The 24155-nt window shown below is 38.5% G+C and overlaps 2 protein-coding genes across 2 annotated transcripts in view; both read right to left on the reverse strand.

The window, feature by feature from the left end:
* Positions 1 to 14782: 14782 nt before the first annotated feature.
* Positions 14783 to 23016, reverse strand: LOC132092396 (gastrula zinc finger protein XlCGF57.1-like). Its single transcript, XM_059498655.1, has 2 exons — positions 22820 to 23016; positions 14783 to 16609 (listed from the first exon to the last, which is right to left on the reverse strand). The coding sequence occupies exon 2, from the start codon at positions 16602 to 16604 to the stop codon at positions 15396 to 15398; it is 1209 nt and encodes a 402-aa protein (XP_059354638.1). The 5' UTR covers positions 16605 to 16609; positions 22820 to 23016; the 3' UTR covers positions 14783 to 15395.
* LOC132156758 (zinc finger protein 431-like) overlaps positions 16378 to 24155 on the reverse strand; it is a 45960-nt gene continuing 38182 nt past the window's right edge. The window contains exon 4 of the mRNA XM_059565804.1: positions 16378 to 16485. The gene's annotated coding sequence lies outside the window, so the exon portion shown is untranslated. The remainder of the gene's footprint in view (positions 16486 to 24155) is intronic.

Consider the following 24155-nt stretch of genomic DNA (forward strand, 5'->3'; position numbering starts at 1 on the left):
TGCTCAATTGCTTCTCAAAACCAGCCCAATCGTGTTTTGTTTCGTAAACATCACGTTATTGGGACTGTGTTCCCTTCGACCCGCGGGCATGAAAAACAACCACAGACTTGGCAACACTGGTTGGCCTTTACTACACAGAGCCGTAATTCACTGACAATATACACAAAATCGATTTCAAAATCGCATTGACACAATTATTTTATCGGGGAATCCCCTTGAAACGCGATTGGACTAGTTTTGAGAAGCAACTGGGCAGGCTCTGTTGTGAAAACCTGGCAACCCTGATCTTAACGCACGTGCTGGAGATATACTATTAATTACAGGAGCATCTTTATTGATGAGATGCGCATAAAAAAAAAATCACATTTGATTTTTTGCCCAGCCCTAATTTTGACCTCACTATTCGGGGTTAAAGACAGTTTTAATAATTTTTGTACAGCGAAAGTACTTCTATCATTTGAGCGTGTAGATCAAAAGTCATCATAATAATTATTTGAGAATTGTCTTACTAGTCAAATGGAGCGAAGTGTCCTGGAGATGTTGTCAGAGAGCAGCTCCGCTCCGACTCTGCTGGGGTGCAGGCCATCAGCGCGAAACAGCCTAGGACGCTCCCAGAAAAGATTCCAATTATTTATAAATAGCAGTTTCTGTTCTTTACACCATGACAACAACCATTCATTTAAAGCAACAAATCTACAGAACCTTTCATGTCCTCGTCGATACGTGGGCAGCAGTGATGCGCGGGTTGATCCAAAATGAGCGGGTGCCTGCGGTCACCCGTGGTTACCCGCAGTTACGAGTCATCCAAAATAATTTTTAATGATATTCGGGTTGCGGTTGGTCGGGTCGTTTAAATAAAGATGCCAATTAAACCTTTGTAATTTATATAGTACTTGACACAATTTTGAAATGCATAGGCTTACACTTTATTGGCTGAATAACTGGCGCGAAGATGACGCATGAGCTCAGTCTGCACGTAGAGATGGAGGCGGCAAGAGAAAAAGTTAAGACTGGGGAGTGGAAGCTCTGCATACTTCCCCATCCCCAATGCAAATGTTGATCACAGTAAAAACAATATGTAATGGCGATCCAAGGCTTATTCTTCACCATTTCCATTAAGTTGTGGCACAAAGGATTTGACGTGTGAATCAAAAACTTTGCTTGAAAATGTTTACTTTTTCTTTGTCTTGTTACATTACAAAATAAATTCAAAAATAAAGTCTACATTTATTCCAGTTTCAAAAACAAGAAATTTTACGGTCAAAAGACTGTTTAGTTCCAACCCTTCCTTCCGTATACTTCTTCAAAGTTTTTTACGCATACGTAATACATATGTAACTAGTCAAAGTCACGTGATACAAATACAAATAATACAAAATACAAATTTTTCGAAAACATAACCATTCTTAACATAAAGAAAAAAAATATTACAAAATTATTAATGTTGGTATGGTTCTATCACAATACAAAACTAAAATGCATAAGATACAGAAAATATTAATACATTTTTTACCTGGGTCTTCAGTCTGTGATTAGCTCACCTCACCTTTTGTCTGACAAGTCTTTGGATCGAGTCGTTCCTTAATCACGTGACAGACCCATACGCTATTTCTGACATTTCTGTCACTGTGTTTTTGTTACTGTTTCTTGAGGATCTGTGGTGTGTTGTTATTTTAAAAATAAATAAAACCCTGTTATAAATAAAATAATATAACAATCCAAACCTACAATACAAAGTAATTATAGCTTAGTTTGTTCATTTTTAATCCAATTTTGAGTTTGCTGGTATAATAATTACTTTTCCTAGGCAGACTTGACAAAATGGTCGAATATATGTATAAGATGATTGCTCAAACAGGCAGAGGTGGCAAGTAACGAAGTACAAATACTTATCTATACTTTACTTGAGTAATTATTTTTCAGCCCACTTTTTACTTCTACTCCTTACATTTTCACACAAGTATCTATACTTTCTACTCCTTACATTTTAAAAATAGCTTCGCTACTGCTATTTCATTTTGGCTTGTTTTCATTCAAAAAAAAAACCTATGCAGATAAATCGCGCCATCCGCATAATTCGAGTGAATTTGATTGTGGTTGGAAGAGAAGTATAAACATATACCATTCTGACACCCTATTGGTTTGTACGTGATCCATCGCCGAGCACATGAAACAAATCACATCACACTCCAGCAAGGACATAGCCAGTTTTGGGTTCGTTTATCAAAAAATATATTCCTTAAAAGAAGGGTTGGATATGGAACAGGTATACATCGAACCGAATAAGAGGAAGCAGATTTCGGTGTCTTTTAAATGCCTGAGCGATCGATTGAAATTTGTCCTGGTTCTCCGAAATGTACACAAAAAGCATGGGCGTCGCTAGCCTTTTTTAGCGGGGCTGTAGCATTTAGCTCCATAAACTGTACACAAATTCGCGATCGCCTGAGAGTCAGTCCCCTTAAATTTCATTTGAAACCGGCGTCACACCGGTCTCCTCTCCGTCTTTCAGCGTGCTCTTCAATCCGCAGACCATGGCGGAGCAGCGCGAGCGGACTAAAACACAAACAGAGGACACAAGGTATGTGTTTATCGATAGATTGTTAGAATATCTGTATCTGTGCAGTTCTTTGTCATAAATACAGTTTACAAAAGGTCACGAGGGAGCAGTCGGTTTCTCATCTACTGTAAAGTTTTCGCTTGTCACAGCTCATCACTAAACAGCTGTTTCCTCCAGCCACAATCTAGCCCACTTACACTTACACTTATTTAAATATACTTAATTTAATCATATGTACTTTATACATACACTACTGTGCAAAAGTCTTAGGCACATTAGTATTTTCACTTAAAAGAATGGCATTTGGCCAATTATTTATATATTTTGCTGTAGTGTGTCAATATAAAATATCAGTTTATCAAACATTAATTTTGCCATTTTCAGACTGCTTGTGCATTCAAAATTGCACTGGATTATTGTTATAATGAATGGCAAACTGATATTTCCCACTGACACACTACAGCAAAAGATATAAATAACTGGCTTAAAACCCTTTTGGGGTGAAAATACTATAATAATAATAATTAATAATTCATTACATTTATATAGCGCTTTTCTAGGCACTCAAAGCGCTTACATTGGCAGGGAGTATCTCCTCATCCACCACCAGTGTGCAGCATCGACCTGGATAATGCGACGGCAGCCATGGTGCGCCAGAACGCCCACCACACACCAGCTTACTGGTGGAGAGGAGACAGAGTGATGAAGCCAATCAGCAGATATGGGGATTGTTAGGAGGCCATGATGGTCCGAGGCCAATGGGCGAACTTAGCCAGGATGCCGAGGTCACACCTCTACTCTTTTCGAAAGACATCCTAGGATTTTTACTGACCACAGAGAGTCAGGACCTCGGTTTAACGTCTCATCCGAAGGACGGTGCTTGTTGACAGTATAGTGTCCCCATCAATACACTGGGGCGCTAGGACCGACACAGACCACAGGGTGAGCACCCCCTGCTGGCCTCACTAGCACCTCTTCCAGCAGCAACCTAGTTTTCTCAGGAGGTCTCCCATCCAAGTACTGACCAGGCTCAACCCTGCTTAGGTCTTGGGCTCTAGGGTGATATGGCTGCCTAATGTGCCTAAGACTTTTGCACAGTACTGTACTTTACAAACGACTTTGTTGCTACTTTATAAAAAATGACCATACAGTAATTAACAGAACTGATTAAAGACTGACAGACAGAACTCATCCTAACTAAATATCTGAGTGAGTGACAGAGATACAGTAGAAAATTATGTGTGGTTTTCTATTAAATAATGACCCAGATTGTGAAATACATTTATTAGCCTTAGATTAAGGGAATCACAACTTGGGAAATGAGAGCATCCAAGGTGAAAGCTATGGACTTATTTTAAATATTTGTAATGTTCTTTAATGTTATCCATAGTTTTTTTTTTGTCGCTCTTTTTTTAAAGTATCGTTTCAGGCACCATTTAGGCATTGGTGACATTTTAAAAGTATTGAAATGGCACAGGACCCTACTTAAAATTTATTTTTCTCACTACTGGCTCATTTACCAAATGGGTGCTTTATCTTCATCCTCCACATATTAAGCTACTGTAGGTAGTTCGGTAGCGAGATATTTGAATAAATTATCGTTTGCGATTGACGACGCGATTGACAATATTGTGATAAGTAGGCTATACCAACTTTGTAACTCGTTACCCCCCAACACTGGACATAGCAGACGTATGTAGCGAATACAGGAAGCTATCAATCAAGAAGATATCAGGATTATGAGTTGTTTTTCATTTTTAGTTTTTGATTAATCACTTGGATTAATCATTCATTTTGACAGCACTATAATGTTTATTGTATATAGACAACCATACAAGGGTAATTGTTACTAAGCCTGCACCAATGTTCTTGTCCATTGCCCTTGCAGATTCCTGCAGCTAAGCTTGGATGTACATTTACATTCTATTAAAGGTTATTGATGACATGCCTCTGAAGTTTGACTTTTTGCACTATTACAATATTTATAAGCAACTGGTCATCATATATCTAGTTCTTTAATGCATTTGCATCGTACTTAAGTGCGTTAATTTTCAATGGGCATATATGCGGCTGAAACAGATAGCGTAGTGCATCCCAAATTTTTCAACATGAAAAATATTTTAATATAATATTATAGTCATTATGGCCTATGGCCTTTAGAAAAATGTTTTTTGAGGAGGTGGGGTAGTGCACAATAGGCCCCTGTGGTGCGGCCTTAGCTTTTGTTCTTAATGGCATTTTTTCCCTTTCCTTACATTACTTTTACTTTTATACTTTAAGTAGTTTTTTAAACCAGTATATCTCCAGCACGTGCGTTCAGATCAGGGTTGCCAGGTTTTCACAACAAATCCTGCCCAGTTGCTTAAAACTAGTCCAAAAGTAACCCAATCACGTTTCCAGGAGGTTCCCCGATAAAAATTGATTCCCGGGGTTAAAATATACATTTTTTGGAAGGGTTGCCTCTGTAAAATTCGCATTTAAGGGCTAAATATCACGTTATTGGTATTGGGGTTGCTTCAAACCGCGGACATGAAAAACAATCGTTGTTGGCGTCGCTGACAGCCTATGCACCACGGAACTCTACACAGTTTACTTCTACGTCATTGCTGTGAACTCCGACTCACTCACGGTCTTGTTTACCGTATATATTGTTAAACTAGGTTAGATGAAGTTAAAGGTCCCGTTCTTCGTGATCCCATGTTTTAAACTTTAGTTAGTGTGTAATGTTGTTATTAGAGTATAAATAATATCTGTAAAATTCTAAAGCTCAAAGTTCAATGCCAAGCGAGATATTTAACAGAATTAGCCTACAAAAAAGACCGGTTTGGACTACATCCCTCTAGTTCCTGCAGTAATGACGTCACTAAAACAGTTTTTTGACTAACCTCCGCCCACATCAATACACAACAAAGGGGGCGTGGCCTTGTTGCGCTCCGACAGAGAAGAGGAAGAGTTGCGTTTGTGTTTGTCGCCATGTTGTCGAAACGCTGTTATTTTCATCTCGGAGTCCAATAATCTTTGTTTGGGCTTCCCAGGGACACTGTACTTGGAGTTTAATGGTTATAATTTATGTTTAACTCGGTTCCCGAAAATTATAATCCACATGTGCAGCACATTTTGCTGAGGACAGCGAGCTTCTTCAATCTCAATCAGTTTAATGCCGGACACACACACACACACGTATATAACAATGTATTTGCTATATACACTAAATACTAGGGCTGTGCAATAAATCAAAGGCGATTTTCATGTAAAAGAGAATATATCCAGCACGTGCTTTCAGGCCAGGATTACCAGGTTTTCAAAACAAAACCTGCTTAATTGCTTCTCAAATTAGCCCCATCATGTTTCTTTCCGGGCGATAAAATACACATTTTTTGGCAGGGTTGCCTTGGTAAAATTCGCATTTTAGTGGCTAAATATCACATTATTGGGATTTGGGTCCCTTCGACCCGTGGACATGAAAAACAACCACAGACTTGGCAACACTGGTTGGACTTAACTACACAGAGCCGTAGTTCACAGACAATCTACACAAAATAGATTTCAAAATCGCAGGCGATTCATTGCCGGTGTGCTGCAATCGGGGCTGCTACAAAAGAGCAGAGGGAACACTGCTTGAGAGAGGCTCGCTTCTCCCCTGCTCCAGACCTGCATTGTGTCCCTCCGTTAATGGTGTAATGTTAAAATAGTTGTTAAGTGATTTGAACCGAAACTGAATTGTATTCCTGTGCACAAGTGGTGTGTTGAAGCCACAGAGTGTAGAACATTTATTTTCTATTTTTATTTCTGTTAAGTTATTAAGAGGTATTGTAACTCACTTTATTTGATTTATCGTTAGTATTGGAAGCTGTAGGGAGAGGGTGCCATTTTATTTTGTACTCATGTTTATCCCTGTTTTTGGTTAGTGAGGGAGTTGAGGAAAGCTTTTGTTGTTGATTTCTTTTCTTTTACTTGGATAGATTATTTAGTACTCCTCCTGCTAGACAGCTGCTGTTTTGTTTGTTGTTTTGGCCAGGCCCTCTCCTGAAGGCATTTATTGCTTCCCTTTATAAATAAATTCCTTATTTACTTACTAAGTGGTGGTTGTATTTTCTGGAGCAGAGGACTGAGGTGAATCATCCACGGTTTTCTTTAATTTATTCCTTTATAAATTTTAGTTAATCTGTTACTCCCACTCCCAACCCTAGACTGGGAAAGGGGATCGTAACAAGTGGGGGCTCGTCCGGGATTATAGTCAGGACACATTCCATTGAGTTAGGACCATTAACCAAAAAGGAATCTGAGAGATCCACCATCTCCTCAAATTTCTTTGACTGGGCACGGGTAACGGCACAAGCGGGAAATGCAGAGGGGAAATTCACTGCCAAATCAGGGTTGTTTGTGGTACTAGGTTTATAGGATACAACTGGCCTAGGAAAGACAGTGCCACCCGCAAGGTCATTTCCCAGAATCAGATCAACCCCCTCAACAGGTAATTGTGGGCGCACAGCTAAGCTGACCGGCCCACTCAACCGGTGATCATACTGGTAAACGAGTCAGCGGAAAAAGGCAAGACGGCTGCAGATATGAAGGACTGGGCTGCACCAGTGTCACGCAAGATTGTTATCGATTTACAACTAGAATCGGGAGCTAGAGAAACTGTGCCTTCAAACAAGAAAGGCTGATAACTCTCTTCACTAAGAGAGCTCACATTACCTAAAGTTTGTACCAGTGCTACATTTTTAGGTTTGGAAGCCATTCTTTTCTGTTTCCAAGCCTTACAGTCTGAAATTAAATGGTTTGGATCAAGGCAGAAGAAACAGACACGCCTTTCTTCACCGCTCGCAAACTTACGACCAAATTTAGACTGCGTCTCACTTTTAGACGAGTGCACAACAGGCAGGGCAACCAAGTTTTCTGCATGCATCAACGGAAGTTTGGCAGAGGTGTGGGCTGAGAAGACATTTCTGTGTGTCTGCACAAACTCATCTGCCAACACTGCAGCACTAGCTAGCATCGATAATTTTTGTTCATTTAAGTGAACAACAATCTTTGTAGGAATACAATTTTTGAAGTCCTCTAACAATATCAGTTCCTGCAAGTCCTCCAAGGAAGTAACCTTGCTAGCCAGGCACCACTTTTCAAAAAGAACCCTTTTCTCTCTCACAAATTCAACATAAGTTTGGTTGACTGTTTTCGAATGAGTGCGGAATTTCTGTCTATAGGCCTCAGGGACAAGTTCATATGCTCGTAAAACTGCAGACTTAACAATGTCATAGTCAAGAGAGCTTTCGATAGGAAGGGCAGAGCAAACTTCCTGTGCTTTCCCGGTTAGGCTACACTGGAGTAACAGAGCCCACATATCTTTTGGCCATCTCAACTTACCAGCGACACGTTCAAATGCAACAAAGTAGGAATCAACCTCCGTCTCTCTAAACGGAGGCACAAGTCTTATGTACCTACGAACATCAAAAGTATCACTGGAGGACGAATGAGAAAAGTCCTGCATATCTGTACTGCCAGAAGATTTTAAAGGTGATGAGACAGATGGAGACCTAGTACGCGGGGATGGAACTGGCTTTTGAGCTAATCGCTTTGCTTCAAGATCCAGTTTACGTATTTGGATGTCTCGGTCAGCCTGAGTCTCTACTACACGAAGCCTAATCATTTCTGCCTCACATTCCTGTTTTTTAATCAAAAGCTCCATTTCCTTTAACTTTAAGGCAATCCTAGGATCATGAGACACCACGGAGCTGAGATTCACATTTTCAGCTGCGGTTTCCACTACCTCTTCAGACTGAACTGCAACACCACCCTCAGACTCCTCTGGCAAAATACCAGCATCTACCAATTTCCCAAACAGGTCATCCTTAAGCACTTGTTTTGTAACATCTTTTCGAATATCAATATGGAAGAACTCCGCCACCAAAATAAGATCTTTTTTAGTACAACGATTAAAGGCCTCTGTCGTAGGACAAAGAGTAAACTCAGTAAAGTCAAACTCCATTATGCCTATGACTGCAATACTTTCCTCCCCACCTACAGTCGAAAACAGTCAAACAATTTGAGAGAAAGAGTACTTACCAATAGACAATTAAAAGACGAGCGGACGAGCCCCCACTTGTTACAATCTCCTTTCCCGCTTTGTGGGAAATTAAATGGTTTGGATCAAGGCAGAAGAAACAGACACGCCTTTCTTCACCGCTCGCAAACTTACGCTCAAATTTAGACTGCGTCTCACTTTTAGACGAGTGCACAACAGGCAGGGCAACCAAGTTTTCTGCATGCATCAACGGAAGTTTGGCAGATGAGTTTGTGCTGACACACAGAAATGTCTTCTCAGCCCACACCTCTGCCAAACTTCCGTTGATGCATGCAGAAAACTTGGTTGCCCTGCCTGTTGTGCACTCGTCTAAAAGTGAGACGCAGTCTAAATTTGGTCGTAAGTTTGCGAGCGGTGAAGAAAGGCGTGTCTGTTTCTTCTGCCTTGATCCAAACCATTTAATTTCAGACTGTAAGGCTTGGAAACAGAAAAGAATGGCTTCCAAACCCAAAAATGTAGCACTGGTACAAACTTTAGGTAATGTGAGCTCTCTTAGTGAAGAGAGTTATCAGCCTTTCTTGTTTGAAGGCACAGTTTCTCTAGCTCCCGATTCTAGTTGTAAATCGGTAACAATCTTGCGTGACACTGGTGCAGCCCAGTCCTTAATATCTGCAGCCGTCTTGCCTTTTTCCGCTGACTCGTTTACCGGTAACAACATTTTAATTCGTGGTATTAATATGCACTGTGTGAATGTACCACTTCACACTGTGTATCTGAAGTCTGACCTTGTGAGTGGGCCGGTCAGCTTAGCTGTGCGCCCACAATTACCTGTTGAGGGGGTTGATCTGATTCTGGGAAATGACCTTGCGGGTGGCACTGTCTTTCCTAGGCCAGTTGTATCCTATAAACCTAGTACCACAAACAACCCTGATTTGGCAGTGAATTTCCCCTCTGCATTTCCCGCTTGTGCCGTTACCCGTGCCCAGTCAAAGAAATTTGAGGAGATGGTGGATCTCTCAGATTCCTTTTTGGTTAATGGTCCTAACTCAGTTGAGTGTGTCCTGTCTATAATCCCTAACCCTGACCCTGCTGTAGCTCCTGAGAAATTAAACTCTGAAACCCCACTGAAGGTAGGTAGAGAACACTTAACTGCAGCACAGAAAGCAGACCCTTCCCTAGCTAAGTGTATATCAATCGCTAGCAGCGCTACCCATACATCTGATTCAGGGGTGGTTTACTTCTGGGAAGGTGGATTGTTGATGCGTAGGTGGAAGCCCCAGCAAGAGGATTTAGGTTGGCAGGAAGTGCGGCAGATTGTTTTACCTGCTGGTTATCGGCAACAAGTTTTGAAACTTGCCCATGAAAATACATTGTCTGGTCATATGGGTATAACAAAAACCTACCAGCGAATTACCGAGTACTTTTTCTGGCCTGCTCTTAAGTCAGCCGTGTCCAGATTCTATAAGTCTTGTCATGTGTGCCAGATGGTAGGTAAACCCAATCAGAAGATTCCACCAGCACCCCTGTGCCGTATTCCAGCTGTGGGTCATCCGTTCGAACGCTTAATTGTTGACTGTGTTGGACCATTGCCCAAAGCCAAATCAGGACAGCAGTATATATTAACCATTATGTGTGCTGCAACACGTTTCACTGAGGCAGTTCCGATACGTACATTGAAATCTAAAGTGGTTGTAAAAGAATTGCTCAAATTTTGTACCACTTTCGGATTGCCAAAAGTAATTCAGAGTGACCAAGGGTCAAATTTTACTTCGAGAATTTTTAAACAGGCTCTCGAAAACTTGGCATAACTCACCAAATTCTACAGCATATCATCCTGAGTCCCAAGGGGCTCTCGAAAGATTTCATCAAACCCTGAAAACACTGCAGCGTCGTTATTGTGTGGAAACTGGGGAGATTGGGTAGAGGGTCTCCCTTTCCTAATGTTTGCAATTAGAGAGTCCGTGCAAGAATCTCTTGGCTTTAGCCCATCTGAACTTGTGTTTGGCCATACAGTTCGCGGCCCTCTGAAGTTGTTAAGCGGACAATTGTTGGAACAAAGTTCTAAATCGGTTCCTGTCGACGATTATGTCACTTCTATCCGTGAGAGGTTGCACAAAGCCCAAAGTCTTGCCAAACTTCATCTTTCCTCTGCTCAGACTAAGATGAAGGCGCGTTTCGACAAAAGGGCTGTAAAAAGAGACTTTCGCCCTGGTGATTCTGTGTTGGTTCTACTTCCAACCCCTGGTTCCATCTCACAAGCAAAATTCTCTGGTCCATACCTGGTTGAAAAGAAGTTAAATGACACCAACTTCCTTGTAGCTACTCTTGATAGAAAATGTAAGAGCCGTGTGTGTCATGTAAACCGACTTAAGACATATGTAGACAGAACTCACTATGGAGTGAATGCAGATCAAACCAAGGGTTCACCGCTGCCTGCCACTATTGCCACTGTGGGTTTAGTGGCAGATTACTCCTTGGAGGAGGATGGCTTGATGTGCTTTGATGTTCCAATTTCCTCTACTCCTCTGAAGAATTCTGCTGTTCTGAAAAACCTTTCCCCTTTCCTTTGTCATCTTTCTGTTGAACAGGCTAAAGATTTAATCAAGTTGCTGAATGCCTTTCCCACCCTGTTTAGTGATGTGCCCGGTAGAACAACTGTGTGTGTGCATGACATTGATGTTGGTGATGTAACCCCTATAAAACAACATCCTTACAGGGTTAATCCACAGAAACGTGCGGTCATGCAGACCGAAGTTGAGTACATGCTGCATCATGGAATTGCTATGCCCAGCCAGAGTCCTTGGAGTTCCCCTTGCTTGCTTGTACCAAAGCCTGATAATAGCTTTCGGTTTTGCACTGATTATCGGAATGTCAACAGCGTAACAAAACCTGACTCTTTTACCCTACCCAGAATGGAAGACTGTGTTGATAGAATTGGCTTAGCGAAATATGTTACCAAATTAGATCTGTTAAAAGGCTATTGGCAAGTGCCCCTCACTTTGCAAAAGGAGTTGTTACGTATTTGGGCAAGCAAGTAGGGCAGGGAATGGTTAACCCAGTTGAGGCAAAAATTTCAGCCATACTCCAGTTTCCTGTGCCTTGCAACAAACGTGAATTAAGACGCTTCCTTGGTATGACTGGATATTATTGGAGTTTCTGTCCCAATTTCTCTGCCGTCGTCTCTCCACTCACAGACCTTCTTAGTACAAACAAGAAGTTTGTATGGACTGGTGATTGTCAACTTGCATTTGGGGCTGCTAAGGATCTGCTCTGTCATGCCCCTGTCCTGTCTGCCCCAAACTTCAAATTGCCTTTTAGATTACAAGTGGATGCAAGTGCTACAGGAGCTGGTGCGGTCCTACTACAGGAGGATGAGTACCATATTGAACATCCCATTTCCTACTTTTCTAAGAAGTTCTCAAGAGTACAACAGAACTATAGTGTAATCGAAAAGGAAGCTTTGGCCTTATTACTTGCTCTTCAGCATTTTGATGTATATGTAGGGAGTAACTCCAATCCTATCATTGTATAATACTGACCATAACCCTTTGGTGTTCCTATCCCGTATGTCAGGTTCCAACCAGTGATTACTACGGTGGTCTCTCGCTGTCCAAGGATATAATCTGGACATCCGTCATAACAAGGGTGCTGAAAATGTTATGGCAGATGCTCTCTCCAGAGTATGAAATTGTTCCGACACTGACACTTGTATTCTCATGTGCAAATGGTATTGTGAATGTGATTACTACAAACTGTGGTTTGTATTCTTGGTGGTGGGGGTGTTACATCTCTAGGATGTATGTTTTTCTGTTTTATTAATTGTTAAGGTATGTATTTCCCACCTTTTGGGGTGTGGTTATGTATCCTGTGTGTTCTCTCTCCCTCTCTACCGCTCTCTGATTGATAGGCAGTGCAAATTGCCCACAGGTGGTAATCATCCGAGTGTGTGCTGCAATCGGGGCTGCTACAAAAGAGCAGAGGGAACACTGCTTGAGAGAGGCTCGCTTCTCCCCTGCTCCAGACCTGCATTGTGTTCCTCCGTTAATGGTGTAATGTTAAAATAGTTGTTAAGTGATTTGAACCGAAACTGAATTGTATTCCTGTGCACAAGTGGTGTGTTGAAGCCACAGAGTGTAGAACATTTATTTTCTATTTTTATTTCTGTTAAGGTATTAAGAGGTATTGTAACTCACTTTATTTGTATTGGAAGCTGTAGGTAGAGGGTGCCATTTTATTTTCATGTGTCATGTACTCATGTTTATCCCTGTTTTTGGTTAGTGAGGGAGTTGAGGAAAGCTTTTGTTGTTGATTTCTTTTCTTTTACTTGGATAGATTATTTAGTACTCCTCCTGCTAGACAGCTGCTGTTTTGTTTGTTGTTTTGGCCAGGCCCTCTCCTGAAGGCATTTATTGCTATATAATTTATTCATTTATAAGTTTTAGTTAATCTGTTACTCCCACTCCCAACCCTAGACTGGGAAAGGGGATCGTAACAGCTAGTTTTGGACTAGTTTTGAGAAGCAACTGGGCAGGATTTGTTGTGAAAACCTGGCAACCCTGACCTGAACGCATGTGCTGGAAATATACTACTAATTACAGGAGTGCCTTTACTGTTGAGATGGTGGAAAATGTTGAGCTTAATTAGCCATAGCTCATTAAGTGATTAGCTAGCTAACCTTCTACAAATTAACAGAATTTTTTTAACTATATCAGATTTGTTTAAAAAAAAATTGATAGGACAAACATTCTCCATAATATAGCCTAACAGGGTGGAACCTTAAGGGTGGGACAAGCAGGATAACATATAAAAAAAATAGGAGACGGTTCTTTCGGACTGTTCGATTCAATAAACCGGTTGAAAAAACCGGTTCATCGGCTCTTTTACGCTCGACGTAATGACGTCATTGGCGATGACGTAATGGCGTCACGTCTATCAAACATTCAAATATATAAAGTCAGTAATCATAACTTTATTCAGTTAGAAACCTCATAATCATGAATAGTTTACATTTGAGTTTTGTAACAACGCACCCAAATACAGTAACAGCAATAATGTGCATATGAGGATTTAAGTCTTGAAGATATAAAGTAAATAAATTACTGTAGGTGTCATCAGCGCAGAAACCATGATCCACTTACTATTCAGTTCAGAATCAATCACCAAAAGAATCAGTTCGGTGTCAGTCGGCTTTACGCTGAATCACGCATGTGCAGTATCATCAGCTCTTCGGTTCTCGAATCGGACGCGTCCGAAATAAACAGTTTTCGATACAAACAGTATATAAATACAGTACAGAGCTGTTTTTGACGGGGTAAAAATTGTGTTGTTTTAAACTACAATTGAGAAATTTAAACTAAAGTATGTTATAGACTTTTTGTTAAGACCCTAAAGAGTCATAACAATTTGTGGAAAAATGGGCTCCTTTAAAATGTGAGTCCAAAGGTATCCTTTACACACAAAACACTTTCCACACTGAGAGCAGGTTCAGTTCAGTTCATTTTATTTATTCCCAAAAGGCAATTTGGTTGCAGCAATCAAAAATATCACATAAACAACAAAAACACAATACATTTACTTGCTAAAAAGTTCTTAAATTTAAAAAACTTCACAACTGAGGGGATAAAAAGTTATTTTACTTCCCTGGTTTACAATCAAGACAATTCATGTTTTTCACTTTTAGAGAATTAAACCAGCACAACAGTGAAAAAGATAATAGTAACTCAATATAGGATCTGTAGAACATGCACATCAATGTTTTGTCCACATTAAATAACATTAGTTTCCGCAAGCAATACAATCTTTGCAGCCCCCTTTACAAAAAACCTCAGTATTGGGCGAAAATAAGCATTTTTTATCCAACACAGTGCCCCAAAACTTGTACACTCTCAATACCTACTCCATTAATGCTTGTTTGCTAATACCAAATAGATTTCATCCAAGAGTTAAAATCAATAGTCATCGTCTTAGTTTTATAAACATTAAATGCACAATATGTAAGATTATTTTATTACAATATCCCAAAACCACTAGAAGTGTTATATAATTTGCTGACTTGTGTACTTACATTATCCCGAATGTTTCAAAGAATGTTTAAAACTAGTTACACGGACAGTGGCCATAGTCTCATTGTGTCACCTGCCAATTACGTCCTAACCCCTCAATTTCTGGTTTTGTTTTGTAGAAAACATGGAAACACCAAAGACGCTTTAATGTTGTGTGTTTTAATAGACTGGTGACGACCACACAGAGTAGCATTAAAACAGGACTTTCAAACGTATCTAGTATATGAAAACAGTGCTGCTTTTCCTCTCATACGCACGACTGGAAGCAGTGGAAGCGATCAACTCTGGCATAATAAAAGCTTTCAAGCTATACGTGTGTCAAGGTTCGTTGGCCTTGTTTCACTTAGACGGCTTATTTTGAATATACGCCCTCCAGCGGTGAAAAATTACATTTTGTGCCTTTACAGTATGTTTCAAGAAAGCATTCTGACACCACATAATAAAATCATAAACCACAGGGCCAATCATGGAGTCCTCCTCACTCAATAAGCTAACAATTACGGAATTATCAGCAAATTTTATAATATGCCTATTTCTAAAACTACTTTTACAGTCTTTGTGTACAAGATAAATAATAAGGGGGAGAGGACACATCCTTGAGGTGATCAAGTTGATGACAGTCATTCAGAAAAACAGTCATTTACTTTAACTCCCCAAGGTGAAAGGCTTTTATGAAGAGCGAGTTACCAAATTAACCTTTTAGTGTCCTTTCTGTGTAAGTTTTTCCAAACTGAGAGCAAGTGAAAGACTTTTACCCAATATGAATTAACATGTGCCTCTTAAGGCTTGATTTATATGTAAAACACTTTCCACACTGAGAGCAGCTGAAAGGATTTTCTGAAGTGTGAGTTACCAAATGAGTCTTAAGGTTTTCTTTCAGGGTAAAACTCTTTCCACACTGAGAGCAGCTGAAAGACTTTATCCCAGTATGAATTAACATGTGCCTCTTAAGATGACTGTTACATATGAAATGCTTTCCACACTGAGAGCAGCTGAAATACTTTTTTCCAGTATGAATTATCATGTGGTTCTTAAGGCCTACTTTAGATGTAAAACTCTTTCCACACTGAGAGCAGCTGAAAGGCTTTATTTCAGTATGAATTAACATGTGATGCTTTAAGCTTACTTTATTTGTAAAACTCTTTCCACACTGAGAGCAGCTGAAAGATTTATCTAAAGTGTGAGTTACCAAATGAGTCTCAAGTTGTGCTTTCTGTATAAAACTCTTTCCACACTGAGAGCAGATGAAAGGCTTTATTCCAGTATGAATAAACATGTGATCCTTTAAGCTTCCTTTCCGTGTAAAACTCTTTCCACACTGAGAGCAACTGAAAGGCTTTATTCCAGTATGAATAAACATGTGCTTCTCAAGGCTTTCTTTGCGTGCAAAAGTGTTTCCACACTGAGAGCAGCTGAAAGGCTTTATTCCAGTATGAATAAACATGTGATCCTTTAAGCTTCCTTTCCGTGTAAAACTCTTTCCACACTGAGAGCAGCTGAAAAGCTTTATTCTAGTATGAATAAACATGTGCTTCTCAAGGCTTTCTTTGCGTGCAAAAGTGTTTCCACACTGAGAGCAGCTGAAAGGCTTTATTCCAGTATGAATAAACATGTGATCCTTTAAGCTTCCTTTCCGTGTAAAACTCTTTCCACACTGAGAGCAGCTGAAAGGCTTTATTCCAATATGAATAAACATGTGCTTCTCAAGGTTTTCTTTGCGTGTAAAACTCTTTCCACACTGAGAGCAGCTGAAAGGCTTTATCCCAGTATGAAATAACATGTGAGTCTTAAGATTACTGTTAAATATGAAACTCTTTCCACACTGAGAGCAGCTGAAAGGCCTCTTGACTTCTGTTGTTTTAAGGCTGGAACTCACTGATTTTTTGCCATTGACATCTTGATCTTTCTGATCCTGATATTTCTCCTCCACCTCATTCAGATCTTGCCTTTCTTCTTTCATTAGGCCTATAAAAAAGAATGAAAATCAAATGGTAAATTTGAAAATTAAGATGATAAAATATTTGTGTACGAAAACGATGTCAAAACTGTCCTTTGTTAACACAGTGCAATGAAAATAACTAAAATCACTGCATTATGCTGACAGGTCAATAGATGGTGATATCACTTTGTAAAGAAACACTACACACTGACAGCTCCAGCAAACAAGGTTTGTTCTTTGATTACTGTCTTTAATTTAACAATTTAAATAACATATTACATTCATATCATTGGGAGAAACAATGTTTAGTTTGGTCACTGATTCACACACGTAAAACATTGAACACTTTGAGACAAATAAAATCTGACTGAACTCGAATAATTACACATCACAGATCACTGATTTTGTTGAAATGCCATGGCACTAATTATTTTAAATATTAAACATGCAATTTAGTAACATATTAAAACATCATAATGAAGACAATACTGTTCTCTACCTTACACACAGAGTATTTCAACATAGGAAATTAATTATTTTTGCATTTTATTGCATTTTCTGCTGAAATTCTCATTACCGCAATGCGTCCAGCTGTGTCTGAACTCATGTTGTAATTTAAACAAATTAGAATTAAAATATTCTGAAAAAATTAAAATGGATATTCTGCTAGATTTTTTCACACTACAGAAAAATGACAGACTGAATATTCATGTATACTAATAACGATACAATAGTCGAAAAATAAAGTGTCCATGACTGATGAACTCATCCTCCGCAACATTTTTTTGAGGGACATTTATACACACATTTTTTTTTTTAGATAAATCTTGATTTTAAATTATGCAACACGTGGCAGAATAGTACCTGCAAGTAGGCAGATCTCTTCATATTGTTAAAGTTAAAATTTCTCTTGTCAGAAAGTGTACACGACAAATTGATTATCATTGCCGAAACGCGTAGTTTTACACATTTTGAAAAATGTTAGATTCAAAAATTTCTTATACTTCATTGATGTCTGATTATATACACATGGAGTAAAAAATTGGCTACATTTTTGTTGCGAAAGTTGATCTGCATTCCAAGCACCCACTAAAAGAGTTGCGCGATAACGTGCATCATCACTACAACACACCCTTTACGGCATTAGTTCTGGCTTTTGTTCACACAGGACTCATTCTGGGACTGAACCTGGATGGTATGGGGGGGGGGGGGGTTGCATGAGTGCATGTGGCATGGGCAGCTTCTGGAACATCTGGAAAAGCACCATCAATGCTGAAAGGTATATCCAAGTTCTAGAACAACATATGCTCCCATCCAGACGTCATCTCTTTCAGGGAAGACCTTGCATTTTCTAACATGACAAAACCAGACCACATACTGCATCATGGCTGCATTGAGGGATTCGGGTACTGAAATGGCCAGCCTGCAGTCCAGGTCTTTCACCCATAGAAAACATTTGGCACATCATAAAGAGGAAGATGCGACAAAGAATATCTAAGACAGTTGAGCAACTAGAAGCCTGTATTAGACAAGAATGGGACAACATTCCTATTCCTAAACTTGAGCAACTTGTCTCCTCAGTCCCTAGATGTTTGCAGACTGTTATAAAAAGAAGAGGGGATGCCACACAGTGGTAAACAAGGCCTTGTCCCAACTTTTTTGAGATGTGTTGATGCCATGAAATTTAAAATCTTATTTTTTCCCTTAAAATGATAATTTTTTTCAGTTTAAACATTTGATATGTTGTATCTATGTTGTATTCTGAATAAAATTCTGAAATTTGAAACTTATTATTTGATTACTTCCACATTTCATTCTGTTTTTTTTCACAATTTGTACAGTGTCCCAACTTTTTTGGGATCAGGTTAGTACATTCCTAGTGGCAAGACTGACTTCAAACAGTTTCTGTACATAAAGTACATAATTATCAAATACAATTACTGTAATTTACCAAAAGGTTTTTTTATGTTTCAAAGATTGTGGTACACTTGTAGCTTCAAGACTAACTTACTACAGGAGAAACTTTGTCAATATCTCCATTATTGTACAAACAGTGCATAATTATTCTTAGAAAAAAAAAATACTGAAATTCACCAAGAGTTTTTTTTTTTTTTGGTTGCTGTACATTCGTAGTGACCAGACTGACTTACTGAAGGTTACATTTTCACAGTAACACCTTTACTGCTTGTACAGCACACAAATATTTTTATAGAAAACTAATTTATCAAAATTCACCTAATTCTCTTTTTTCATGTTCTAAAGGTTGTAGTAAACTCCTAGTGGCTTTTGATTCTACAGCACATTATTTATATTCATATTTAGTCATTTATTATTTATTTATTTATTTGTGTATACAGGTATATATGGTTTATGAGGACACAAATGTGTATAATGTCATGGGTAGTACAATATAAACATGGTTTATGAGGACACTTCCTGTGTCCCAGTAAAACAAAAGGATTAAAAAAAAAGTAGGTTTTTTTTAACATAATTGTGTACTGTACTGCATATATGAAGGAAGGTATTGGCAAAATCCCACCTGTAGTAAATCACTTTGAGTTATACATGCCTTACAGTTTGGCAATGTTTTATTTTAAATGTTAGAAGTCACGCTAGTTAAAATACATTGGACGTTTTAAACCCAATCGGTGGAATTGTCAGACGGTCCCTTACACATCAAGCGCCACTATAGCAAGTCAAAGCTTTCTCTGGTTTAAATTTGCTGCTACAATACACTTAGGCTGTTTTTAAATAATATTTTAACGTTGATATAAAGTTGTTGCATAATGTTAAAACTAATCGTGGTTGTGTTATATTTGTAGGACTGACGACTAAAGTAGTGGCACACGAAAGCAAATGTTTGGCGAACACTGAACCTAAAACGAACTTTACCACACTGGTTTCTACTACTAGCGTAAAACCTATACAGTCTCCCAGGCTCGGAGTTCAATACAGTTTCTTGATTTTCAAAAAGCAAAAATAAAGTCTAATTAAATTGATAATTAAATCTCCTCAGTGTCAGTGCAGTTACATTTCCAGAAGAATTTTAAAACATGGATTTAAGACAATTTAATGATAGTTAACGTCTTATTTTTGCATAAAGGATTTGTGTATGCACCACAAATATTATTTAAAGATGAATGCAGAATAAACACCAACCTCCTTTTTCCTTGTGTTTTATTCTCCTGGCTCCTCTCGTTTTTTTAAGCTCCAGGTTTCTGGCTCCTCGCGTTTTATTCTCCAGGTTTCTGACTCCTCGCGTTTTATTCTCCAGGTTTCTGGCTCCTCGCGTTTTATTCTCTCGGTCTCTGGTTATTCTCCTGGTTTCTGGCTCCTCGGGTTTTATTCTCTCGGTCTCTGGTTATTCTCCTGGTTTCTGGCTCCTCGCGTTTTATTCTCTCGGTCTCTGGTTATTCTCCTGGTTTCTGGCTCCTCGCGTTTTATTCTCTCGGTCTCTGGTTATTCTCCTGGTTTCTGGCTCCTCGGGTTTTATTCTTCGGGTTTCTGGCTCCTCGGGTTTTATTCTTCGGGTTTCTGGCTCCTTGGGTTTTATTCTTCGAGTTTCTGGCTCCTCGGGTTTTAGTCTCCGGGTTTCTGGTTCCTCGTGTTTTATTCTCCAGGTTTCTGGCTTCTGGGGTTTTATTCTCCGGGTTTCTGGTTCCTCAGGTTTTATTCTCCGGGTTTCTGGTTCCTCAGGTTTTATTCTCCGGGTTTCTGGTTCCTCAGGTTTTATTCTCCGGGTTTCTGGTTCCTCGTGTTTTATTATCCAGGTTTCTGGCTTCTCGGGTTTTATTCTCCGGGTTTCTGGTTCCTCAGGTTTTATTCTCTGGGTTTCTGGTTCCTCGTGTTTTATTATCCAGGTTTCTGGCTTCTTGTGTTTTATTCTCCGGGTTTCTGGTTCACTCGTGTTCTCTTCACTCTCCTCTTTAACAAACATCTTCACAGCAGCAGATCTCAGTTCAAATGATACTCCTCCAAATATTCCTGCTTTTCATCAAAAAGTAGTCACTACTGTGAGGATGAGAATATTACAGGTATTACACACTGGACTGGAGAGAGGAGATAAGAAAAAAAGTGATGTGTCATACAGCCAAGTATGGTGACCCGACAGCTGTGTCCCAAAGTTGAGTGTACACACTTCGAAGGCCACGGACTTGGAAGACCAGGCAAAACCAGCAATTATCAATATCAAAATCAGTTTGCTAAAAACAAACAACATTTTTATATAATTTTCCATGCATAGTGTTTCAACTTTTGCATTGTTTAACTTGTTAAAGGTTGCAGATTTGGCTTTTTTTAAGTAGTGCATCAGTGAAAGTCTCTTTGTAACAAATGCTGCCTTTGGAGGCAATCATGTTTATGTTTTCTTTTCTTTTCACCAGAGAACTAAACATCTCTGTGCTCATATTAATAGATTATTATTGATGTTGAAAAGAGCGGAGAATAATTTTTTTTCAGGTTTTTTCGGGGGGATAAATTGAAAGAACAGCATTGTTTGTTACTTTTGTTACGGTTACATTTATATTACTTACATCAAGCTTTTGAATGGTATAGTATTGCATATTGTTTCTGAAACTTCATAATGTTTCACTTGATTATACATTTAGTCAGGAATTATAGTTTGTATACACACACACACACTATAAAAGTAAAACAAATTTCTTTTAAATTTATAGCACAGTAATAAAGACAGAAACATGTGATAGATAGGACAGAACATTGTGCTAAAGTATTATAATGAGGGTATGGCTAACAGCTCTTAAACACAACCAGTGCGCAGAATGATGCTCTTGAAGCAATGATGCGCTTGAGTGACAGCGTGCAGCATTACACAGAAATGTTCAAAACACCAAGGGAAGAGATATTGATGTTGTGTTACGTGTGTGCAATATTTTAAGCCTTTTCTTTAAACAGTTTTAAATCTCAGTTATTGTGCACTCTTGAAGAAAGTTTCATTGTTTTGACTATAATAATTAGGGCTGGGACAATACGCTAATCTGCCGATACTTCTGTGCCCATTCAATATATATTTATTGCCATAATTGAGTATTTTGATTATATAACTATTGTTATATAGTATATATAACCATATGCTACTTTTTTGTTTATGTTTGTGTAGATTTGAGGGAAAGATGAAAAATAAGGAGGTCTGGGAACGACTGAAGACGACAGCAGTGAGGGAAGGAAGTAATCACCAGAGTGTAAGTTCTTTGAGAATGTGTGCAATGTTTATTACAAGTTGTGTTTTCATGTAACTGTGTTAGCTGGGTTTGGATTTATAGATTTCTAATACATTTATACGTACAGAAATGTAATGTTAAAATAAATATTAGAATAGAATAGAATAGGTAAATATATGTAAATATTTCAGATAAAAATATTAACATTTAATAAATGTGAAAATTATTAAAAATCCTCCAAAATCGAATATTTAAATATATATTTCAAAATATATTTACATATTGTATAAAATACGTTCTTCTATTTGATGATAAGATATTTAAACATAACATATATTTATTACTAATATATTTAAATCTATGTGACTTCTGTATGTGGAGGTTTGTAGTACATTGCTAGAATCTCGACTGACTTACAGGTGAAATTTTGTTCTTTTTAAGAACACAGTTAAGTGCCACGCTCAACTATTTACCTCAATCCTTGTCTCTAAAAAGTACACTAAACTTTCCAATTGTTGCAGCTCACATTCAGTAAGTCAGTTTTCATTTACTACAACCTTGTAAAATCATTCATAGCAAAGAACAATTGGGCATTGTTACGGTTTTTGCGCTGGAATTTGCAGACGGTCCCTTAAACAATGCGATTATCCATGAATATATAGAACTTGAAACTAACTTTATTGAGCAAACAGATTTGATCTGCCAAAGAAAAATCTCGAAAAAATAATTGTTATCAATGAATTCGCGGCAGCAATAACTGATATTGGTTCGCATTCATTCTCCTCACAGATCACGAGACTAACAGCAACATTATCACTGCAAACATCGAAACCATCATTTACAGGAACATACAAAAACATAAAATCGCTCAGTTCTTAATGAACTCCGTGTGTTTTCCTCACATAGAGCTACTTACTGCCTGCTGCTGCTCTAAATGTCGAAGTCAGAAAACACACAAACAGCTTACTCGATGAAAACAAGACAGAAACGACCTCGTGTACTGTTCAAACATACAGTGTAAAGTGTGTTTTCCAGTTGTTTAAAGATGAGAAATACCTTGAACTGCTCCCCTCTCCTCAGAAGATCGCTGCAGCTGCGTCAGAAAGCTTTGATGACTCTTAGTTCACGGTTTCTGCTGAAAGTGATTTGTTCCTCAGCTCTCACTGAATCCAGGACTGCAGCCGTTGAGCTCAAGCAGAACAAAAAAAGAGCAGTTTCCCAAACACTGGGCGTTTTCACACCGAGATACACGTTTAAACTGTCCAACCAGAAAACCCCTAAGAAGAAGACGAGCGTTATTATTCTCCTTTTACTTTCTGAAGTTACCAGCTATATTGTTATGTCTAGATCATGAGAAAACAACTTATGTCAAGTTTATGATTAATGTCTTTAGGACATTCATAAACCAGAGAACAAATGCATTTTTCCTGTTACACAGCACACATTTAACAAAGTCTCCTTGAAGTTGTGAATCTTTTAAAGTGAAGAACTTAGAACTGCAGCCTCCTCTCTCCAGACCTTTAAGTCTCAACTTAAAACTCATCTATTCACTTTGTTCTCTAAATAACTCATTTACCTTTCTGCTTCTCAATTTCCCAGTTTCTGTCTGTATGAGCACCTTCTTGACATAATTGATGTTCATCTTATGATTGCATGACCTCTTGTTAATTATCTGTAGTTCTTTGTCAACACTTCTTTGTCTGATTGTCTGGTGTATTTTATAAAATAATAATAATATAATACAATTAAAATGGAATAAACCTGGATTTCATTTTGATTTAATACTATTTGCTTAAAGCTGTTTTGTGTTTGATGAGAAATAAAAGCAAAAGCTGAAGATTGTTTTCTGGTCATTCATCAGTGTCTTTACAAAGATACACAATCAAACTGACGTGACGACAGTGATTAACCTCAATCTTTTGTCTCTAAACATAAAGACACATTTACATAGATGGACGAACATAATCAGCTGATTTTGTAAATGTGGACAATTACATTTGCATTAAGCACCCAGTTTGTGCTTGTCTACAGCTTACATACAAAATGAGTCTACAATAGCAGAAATATGTCTTTTTAATGAAAGGATGCTTTAGTTTCGGTGTATGTGCTCAATAGCAATGTGTTCATCCTGTCTTGTGTTTTTCATCATTCAGCATTAATGTCTGAGATCTCAGTGAAGAAGCAGAATTGGTGTTTTGTGTTCACTGTTTGATCCTCATGATTCATTCTAAAAAAATTGTTTTGAAATTTGAAAATTGTGACAAATTTGCCATTTACAAAAATGAAAATGTTTATCAATAGAACAATGTAGAAACAACATAAAGACGGTATATTTGTTTAATGACTGGCCTTCAGTCAAAAAAAAAAAAAAACTATCAAAAAAACAATACTT

Source organism: Carassius carassius, chromosome 1, assembly GCF_963082965.1.
Source record: "Carassius carassius chromosome 1, fCarCar2.1, whole genome shotgun sequence".
NCBI classification, from domain to species: Eukaryota; Metazoa; Chordata; class Actinopteri; order Cypriniformes; family Cyprinidae; genus Carassius; species Carassius carassius.

Bases quoted from the DNA above. Each gene is read 5' to 3' on its own strand.
- LOC132092396 (XM_059498655.1), bottom strand. From the start codon at position 16,604: ATGAAAGAAGAAAGGCAAGATCTGAATGAGGTGGAGGAGAAATATCAG.